A 9,494-nucleotide genomic window follows, 5' to 3' on the forward strand; every position below is an offset into this window, starting at 1 on the left:
TCATTTAAATTATAAAAAATTGTCTACATGCATCAAGACTGATTAAAAAACTCAATTCATCAGTTTCATGAAAATTGTAGTGTTCTTAACATCAGGATTTTTATTACTTTATTTGTCTTTGACACAAAATATAGTTTAAAGCATAGACTTAGGTAAGTCCAAAAAGAGGAAGTTGATATATGAAGTCTTAATCACAAAATTTTATGAATTATGTGTCAAAATCATCCTTTGTTGAATGTGATTAAATTCTTAAATAAAAAAGTCTCATTATTTATGAATGCAATTCAGAATTTTCATCCGAAGAAGTTTTGCTATAATAGAGTTATATTATTGATTAGCCCTCGGAATTAGGAAAAATGAGGTTGGTAATAAATTGACCTCATACTGTTAGAGGTTGGCATCAGGTTGGCAAAAAAAATTTGACACAAAGGGGTTATCATAAAACATAGAAACGAGGTCAGAGATTATTTGCCAACCTCAAACATATTTAGATCTGCAGTTAGGTTGACATTGCCGAATGCTGATTCTAATTCCAAGGGCTGATTGATAGAAGAAACATAGAATATAAAATTAATCATTTAAACAATAAAATTTATTAAATTAGAAGAGATAAAGGTATTTTATAAATAAATACATTTGATGTGTAGCTTGACTAGTATTTTTGTACAAGAAGTCTTGATATTAAAACCTCTTTGTCTCTGGATTGGATATTATTTAATATAATCATCATCAGTTTAAAATTGATTTTAAGTTTAAAAAACAAATTTAAACCAAGTTACAATAAAAAATGAGTTGAAAAAGTTAACAAAATAAATAATGTAAACAAAAAACAAAAATGTATAAAATTTGGTAAACTTAAAAAAGTTTCAGTTTTGATATGATTCAAAATACTGTTAACAGGTTTTTTAGTAACTGAGTTCTTTTAAAATATAACTATAGAATTAGAAATTTTATCATTGTTGTTTAATCTCATAACTGAAATGGAAAATAATTAGATGAGCTATGCTTTGTTTTCAAAACTTGCCTCAGAGACAAAGGATCCGTGGTTTAAAACCCACCTCTGGGCAAGTTTTGCGACATCGGTTAAGAAGGAGGCATGAACTTCCAAAAAAAAAGAAAAAACTGTAAAAAACTACAATTAGTTTCATTTTGAACAATGCAACTATATTTTAAAAGTTAACTTGACTTTTCAAATAATTTGTACCTACATAAAAGTATATACTAATAAAAAAAAAAAGATTTTCAGCATAACCAGGTTGTTTTTTAACTTTTTACATTTTAAAAATGCCACAGAAAAATTGTTTTATAACCATTTAATAAAAACTTTTTTCATTATTGTTTTGATTAGGTGCTGGAGTTATGTTGGAAAACAACCAACAGAAAAACAACAAATTGGCATAGGATATGGTTGCAACACTAAAGGTAATACATAGGGTTACATAATACATAATAATACATAAGTTTATTAAGCCAATTTTTATTGAAAATGGTAAACATAAGCTAAATAAAATAGCTTAAACCTTTTTTAGAGACCAAAATATAACAATGACAAAATTGTTATTTTTATATATAATAAAATAACCAAAAATCCACTATAGTAAAATTGTTATTTTATCCTGGATCACTGAAGTCTTAGTATATAATTTAATCAAACTTTTGCTAAGAATCAAAAGATTTTTTTCACAGCTAATCCTAATTTGTTGTCAATTCTATGCTTTCATAACCAATAAAAATTGCAAAATAATAATAATCAGGTATTTATCTTGTTTCATTTAAATGCAGATCAAAATAAATAGTTCAAACAGGCAGATTGATAAAAACCAGAATGAAACGTGATCAATTTTTTGTGGAAAATGAACAGACTTGGGATTGGCTGAAAATTTGGAAGCTTGCAAATAGATAATATTGGTTAAAAAAAGGCCAAGTCACTAAAATCAGAAAGCAAAGAGCTGTTAGGGAATATCTAGAGATATTCCCTAACAGAGAAATTTGGGTATGAATAAGGTTGTTGGCAGGTATATCAAAACTAGTCAATTTGTGTTTGCACATATCAAAGGGATATATCACTATAATTTAAAAAAATTGAGAAACATGCCTTATACAACAAACTCAAAATCAATTGAAAAAACTAGTTTATCTTTGCAGTACAATGGCTTCTCATGTCTCTGATTGAAAAATGGTTCCAACAATTAGGAGTTTAAATATTTCTGTTTTATCATTATTATTTGAAAAAATTTATTGGTAGAACTTTGTCAAACTGTAATAATAATAATAATAATAATAGTAATAATAATAATAACGATAATAATAATAACAATAATACCAATAATAATAATAATAATAATAATAATAAAACAATTTTTTTTCTTTTTATTTCATGATATATAGCAATGAATAAAGTCAGTTTTTTTTATTATTATATATACACAAAATTTGACACCATTGTTATTAATAATTTATGTTGATCAATTTAATAAGTTACAATTGTGTTTAATAAATGTGGTAGAGGTGTAGTGGTAGAGCAGTCGCCTCATAAGTGAGAAGTTCCGGATTCGATCCAAACCACATCCCTGAAAATATTGCCCTTAACTTGGTTCTCCGCGCAGCAGCCTTGTTTGCCAAGGTTCGTTTTTTGGAGTTATAGAATTGAGAGAGGGTTGTAACCACAACTAAAAGTTGCCTACTTGACTGTGGTTGCCTTCATAACCTTGGAGAGGTGAATTAAAATTTAAAGTAAAAAGTTGTTAAAATAAATGTTAATGAAGTATAAAATGTTATAATGTTGAATAGGGTTTTCCAAAAAAAAAACATTTTTGAAATATATATACGGAGACCCCCTTAATGCGTTCCATATAATAAAAAAACACTGGTTTTAAAAATTTTCAGAAAAAAAAGTATTTTTAGGGGTCCCCCAAGACCCTTAAACATATAACGAGTTTCTAATATTTTCAAAAAAAAATTTTCTTAAGTGTATCATTTTGGTTCTCAAATGAAGCAAAATCATATGGCAATTTCAAAAATGAATGTTTTTTTTTTCACATAGAGACATATACTTTTCCAAAATATTATTTTTTGGGAACACATATTTTTCCAAAATGTTTTTTTTTGAGACACCCTTATGTTGAAGTAATAGAGTTAATTGTTTAACTAATAGAGTAAAATAGGTTTGAGTTAAATAGAAGATGAATTGAAGATAAATGACAATGTTTATACTTTTGTTTTTAATATATTTTAAAATAATATTATTAAATTAGGGTTTTGCAAATATGTAGTAACTTTAGCTATTCAAATTTAAAAATTACAAAAAAAAGTTAAAAAGCAATTGCAATTTACCCAATTGTATTGTCAACAATTGCAATTGCATGCTGCAGCTTTGCAACAAATGTTTTGTATCCTGAATAAAAAAATGTAAGCGTGTCAAGATACCAAGGAGATTGTCTCAATAAACTTGAAATATGCATAAGATTGAAAGAGTCTGAGTGAAGAACAAAAACAAAATAAGAACAACCCACATACTTTTATATTGTTGCATGAAAATTTGCTGTCTTTCCAGTTTTGAGAAAATCAACTTTAAAGTTTTGTCTGCTCTACCCATGAAAAGTACAAGAGAATTCCTGACAATATTTCGCCAATGCGGTTGTTTACTGTTTCTAATGATATAAATATGTTTCAAAGGAATTAAGTTAAATATTTTTTGATAAACAAAACTTTCAGTTTCAGTTGGAACTTTTAGCAAATACAATTAGGTTTTTTTGTTGGAATTAAAAGGTTCTATAAGAAATATATGCAGGATATAGACTAAATTTGAAAAAACAAATAAAGCAAAAGACAAGTTTAGGAGGGTAATAGTGCTGTTCTCAGAGGGAGGGGTTGAATACAACTCTAGATTCTAAGCTATATTCTATTTAATTTTGTTTACTTGTACCTATAAACTTCATCTTTTCTCTTCCAGTAACTTCTTACTCTAATAGTGGTTGCTTGCATCTTTGTTGGAAGCGAAGATCTAAAACAAAAAAAATCCCTTCTTTGTACTTCATTTTTTTTTATTTGTAACTTATTTGTACTTTTATTTATTATATTTAAAGATAAAAATGTGATTTTTAAAATAATCTATATTTTTAAATGTTATATTACAACATTTAAAACTATATATACCAAACAGAATAATAAAAATATCTAAAATAAAAGCAATTAAATGCTTTGTTCAACTATTAGATTTTTAAAACTTTTTCAAAATATTCCTTATCCTGCAAAGACAAAAATTTTAGCATCTTTTTCAGATCATTCTTATTTTTTTGAATTATTGCATTTTAATTGAACTTGAAAAAATGCTTGAGTTAGTAAAAGTAAAGATATTTTTTTAATATACATGTTCTTTTCTCTGTTTTATTTTTCAGGTGGCTTTACATTGGCTGTATGAAATTCTTTATTTGAATAAGAAACTTTATACTCAGCAAAACATGTGCAATTAATTTGAAATGATGTTATTTTTTGAAAATGGTGTTTTCTTAAATAAAAATTTGTTTGCAACTTTTTGACAATCTTCAAAATTTTGCAGATGCATTTGAATAATTATGAATGGCTTTTTTCTGTTTACTGTAAGCTAAAGTCTCGACAATGAAATTGATAAGTAAAATTCAGATGACTGCAGTATTTTTTCTATTTGCATATTATCAACATACTGAACTGCTAAATGTCCTGGTACACTGTACTTCATTTTAATATCTTCAACTGACTAGTTAAGTCAGAAAATAAATCATGGGAGTTGTCATAATTGAGTAGGGGTTTTGAGGTATATAACTATCACCCCAAGTAATGTATTGTTTAGCTTTAGAAAGTTTTTCTACAAATTCATTAAAAATTTTAGTCCACTTGCAAGCTCATTACCTGTTCTTCCTAAGGTTACTTTTGCCCACACAACACAGTACTTCTCTCAACTTTTTTATTCAATTTAGCTTGTGCTGTCAGATTGCAAATATCTAGTTTTCTTTTGCAAAAACAGCTACTAATTTCAGTTTTTGGACACTTTTTTCAGTTTTTGGAATAACATTTTGAAAATTAAAACTAATGACTACTAGATTATCCAGCTAATTATTACGGTCATATATATTCTTTTGTCATGCATTACTATTTTTTCCTGCAAATGGACTTGATATATTTCTTCTATGCTTTCTCAAGTTAATAATGTTTTTTTTGCTGCTTTATAGGCTTCACAAGCATCTCATCATGTCTGCTTTTGGCATATTAGTCAAAGTATCCTTTCCTTCATACACATTGTAAATAACTAAACTAAATCTTTTTTTAGTTGTTTTTTTTACTAGTTATCATCTTTATAAATTCTATATAAAAAAACTATAACAAAGAAAATACAAAAGGTTGAAAATTGAGGTTATAAAATGTAGCCTTGCCATCATTATCATCAATAAAGCATAAATGTGACAGTGATCTGTATAATTTTATCTCATAGATTTTCACACAATATTGAGTATAAATTAGATTTAAAATAAATTGTAATTTGAAAACTGTGCTCTTAATAAGTCCTCATATGTTTACTTACCATTATTTTTCTGTTCAATTATTGTTGTTCAAACACAATAAATTTTCTGTTCATTATTGTTGAACAAAATGTCTCTTCTGTATAATAGAATGAAATAAATTTTATGATAAAGTCAATTTTATGAAAAATAAGATTAACAGTGAGAAAAACTTAAATTTACTGTTTATTCAGCAAAAAAGTAGTATAAAAGTATCATATTCAAATTTAGACATTTGTTGAAGTTTCCAATAAAAAAAATGCCTTTTTGCCAATTAAGTAAACTTTGCAATTAAAATAAGAATGTTAAAACTATACTTTGACTTATTATTATTACTATGATGATTTTGATCATTTGAATCACCACTGCTATCAGACAAATACTCAGATCAGTCTTGATTGATTGTATTTAAAACATATTGCAAAGACAATTTCTTATTTCTGAGAGCAGCCATATTTAAGTTGAAACTTAAAATTAGTTGGATATTTTTGCTGATAGAACGGTAAAACATTTTCTAACGACTGCATAATACTGAAAGATACACTGCTCTACACTTTGAAATTTTTGAAAAAAAAAAGACTTATTAACATATTAAATTGATGACTATGTTAATAACTCATTTTAAATAAAGTTTTTCAAAAAACTAAAAAAAATTTTTTATTTGATAAATGTTTAAATATAGCTCAAATTCTAAACAACTAAAGACTAAAAAATCTTTTTCCTGTTTATAAAATTTATAAAAACCCTTCCCTTTTTTTAGGAACAATTCTTCATGAAATGCTTCATTCCATGGGTGTTTTACATGAGCATCAACGCTGTGATCGTGATAGTTATGTTGAGATTGTAAAAGATAATATTGACCGTATTATAGAAGGTAATTTAATAAATTATTTTTTATTTTAACAGAATACTGTTGTGTGTTAACAGAATATAGTTGTGTATATATATATATATATATATATATATATATATATATATATATATATATATATATATATATATATATATATATGTATAGCTACTGTCTTGTAGAAGACCTCCTAGGCAAAAACTTTAAAAATAAGCAGAATAATTATTCTGACCAGCCTTTCACCCCTTCCTCATCCATTAAGCTGGTGTAGATGTAAACCTGTGTTACATTGTTTCTTGCCAAGGATTAAAAATGCTGGATCTTCTTGACTCTGCTTATAAATTTTTGCTTGTGTTTCCTTGATACTGGCTAGGCATTTATTCCTGTTATCTTCTTATGAGGGTGCACCTCTAAAACTCAGTTTAATGGTTCTGAGACCGGGTTGCAGTAATGTTTCTTAAAACTTTGTTGTAGCTCTCATAGAGGCTGATTCCACCAATAGCTGTAAAATATCAGTGTATTAACAGTGGCATGTTGCACATTGATGATGTACCCTTTTAGTACTTTTGGTATGAATTGAGGCTACTTTATGAGCCTAGGTTATAACTTTGGATTAATTAGCAGGACTGAGACATTGCTTAGGATACCATGCTCTATCTATGAATGAGTCAAGTTCTCTTTAACTTAAACCATGCCAAAATCAATAATATAAACATAAAAAAATATCTTCACCATATAACTATTTCAATATATCTATTACAATTTTTGTCTTCGAAGTAACCTTCCATCATTTGAATTTGATCTGAGACTAATTTAAACTTGAATGTTCTTTCTTTAGATCTAAGCAATGATGGGTCCTATACTTTGATTTGTAAAGACTCTAATAGTCACATGCTTAGCTTGAATGTAAACTTATATATCAATTCACCTTTTTGTTAAGAAACTAGGTTTAAATTCTTTGACCATACTTTTAGATGCTTTTGTTTATCACCTTTTTACTCTATCACATTTCTATTTGCTCTTTTTTGTTCTCCCTCTTCTTGAGACTGCACTCTTTTCGATGTATTTTTTGATCAAGTTGACTAAGCCCTTTTTTTACTTCTCTGCCGGTATTGTTGTACGTGACTTTAATAAATGAATGGCTTGGCGCTAACAACACTGAACTTGCTAGCACTACATACCAAAACTTCTGTTTTTCTCAATCCTTTACTCAGGTAGTTTACTTTGTGACTTGTTTTAAATACAACTCTAATCACTTACCTTCACTCTTTGATTTGTGTCTTTGACTTTATGTTGTGTTCAGTTTCTCCTTGTTCTCCTTTAGGTGGGTCTGACTATGAAAAAATCTCAAAAATTTTTACATAGGTTTGTTTTTGTAATTTTCTTGATGTCTCTTGGGCTAATATCACTTCTCTCTCTGCTGATAAATGACTAATAAACTAATTAACTGCTAATACTACCTATGTTACCTCCTAGATCCAGGCAGGTATGGAGGCTTTTATTCCTTCTTGTCAGTTCCAAGTCAAGCCTCATCAAAATGATATCTGTTGTTCCATTTTTTAAAAACTCTGGAGAATTCTGATTCTTCCACCTATTGTCCACTCAGTCTTCTCTCTTTTATTAGCAGAGTCTTTGATCAACAAATTTCTAGCATCTAATTTTGAATCGAATAACTAACTGTTTGACAATCAATACAGTTTTTGATCTTCTTGTTCTATGGCTGAATTGCAAACTGCTATGACTGAAAAAAAGTTTTCTCTTTCAATTGGCAGTCTTCTTGGATTGTCGTTCACAACAAACTTCTCATGGAAACCATATATACAATCGATAGCAAAGTCTGCATCTGCTAAGGTTGCTTCTCTTTATCATGCTTACCATTATCTTACTCCTTATTCAATTCTCTACCTCTTACCCTTGCATGATATCATTCTCTACCCATATTATTTACTCATGATTTTCATTCTCATGATTTTATTCTCTACAAATTTTTGTTTGTTTCCTGTATGGAAAACTGTCCTAATTCCTCTAACATATCATGAAGTCCTTCTGAGATTGTTTGAGCTTTCCCATTTTTCAATTTGAGCGCAGTCAACTTAATTTCTTTTGCTTCATTTTTGACTGATATTTGAAGCCATCAATGTGTTTGCCATAAAAGTGTATGCTCCATTTCTCAAGTTAAAGTGTGCTCACCAAGTGTTTTTTCACCTGAGCAGCTCTTATGTATATAGCTTTGTATATTGCTGACTGGTATGAGGTTAGGATTTCAATGCCCTCACTAGAAAGCTCACCTTTGCTGCTCTATGAGAAGATAGCTTTGAGATTGTAACAAGGTTTGTGTGTTAAGTTATGCTTCCTTTTGCTTATTGATGCTGCAATCTCATCAACCCAAAAAGTGTCTTTACTGTTTTTTGGAAGAGTCGAAGTTCTTGCTACTTTCAGACCAATCAAGTGGTGCTAAGCTGGTAACTGTTGACAATGCTTTGATTAGCTTTTTTTGCTTGGATGGGTGGATGGTCTTAGCACAAGCAAGTTTGCCCGTGGAATAACCAACCTGGCCTTAACTATTGATTTGCCTTTTTTTCAGGTTCTCATCCTTTTTGCACAACTATCCACCTTTAACCTTAGTTATGTCAAACAGTTCATTCAATACAATAAAGTTTTGTTTCTTTCTGAATTGCTAATAGTCTTTCAAAGTTTTTGCTAGTTTTGCACAAATGACTTGATCAGATACTTATGAAAAGTTCAATGTTTTGCTCCATGGGTTTTAAGCTCAACAAAAGTTACACTGATTCTCTTTTTTCGTTCTTTTATGGTGGATTCAAGAAATTCGATGCATCCATAGGCTTGATTTTCATGGGGCATGCAACTCTTTAAATGACATGTTATATTCTACTCAGCAACTGAAATAGAAAAGATCTAAACGTAAATATTAAACACTTAAGAATTTAAAGAAACTGTATTGAGTTTTCATATATTTTATTTAAAAGCAGGCAATTCAAAACTAATAAAATATTATATTGACAGTTATATGTTTGTATATAAAGCACAAATATGAATGTTGTTCACCAAATAGTACAAGATATCTTTTAATTAGGCCATAATAGTGTTGA

General features: G+C 28.3%; 1 protein-coding gene across 3 annotated transcripts in view; it reads left to right on the forward strand.

Moving 5' to 3' along the window:
- Positions 1 to 9,494, forward strand: part of LOC136079836 (uncharacterized) — a 96,663-nt gene that overhangs the window by 39,143 nt on the left and 48,026 nt on the right. For all 3 annotated transcript variants that reach the window (XM_065796447.1, XM_065796448.1, XM_065796449.1), the window contains 2 exons: positions 1,349 to 1,422; positions 6,295 to 6,408. In XM_065796447.1, the coding sequence (XP_065652519.1) occupies positions 1,349 to 1,422; positions 6,295 to 6,408 (188 nt within the window). The remainder of the gene's footprint in view (positions 1 to 1,348; positions 1,423 to 6,294; positions 6,409 to 9,494) is intronic.

This window comes from Hydra vulgaris, chromosome 04 (genome assembly GCF_038396675.1).
Source record: "Hydra vulgaris chromosome 04, alternate assembly HydraT2T_AEP".
Taxonomy (NCBI): Eukaryota; Metazoa; Cnidaria; class Hydrozoa; order Anthoathecata; family Hydridae; genus Hydra; species Hydra vulgaris.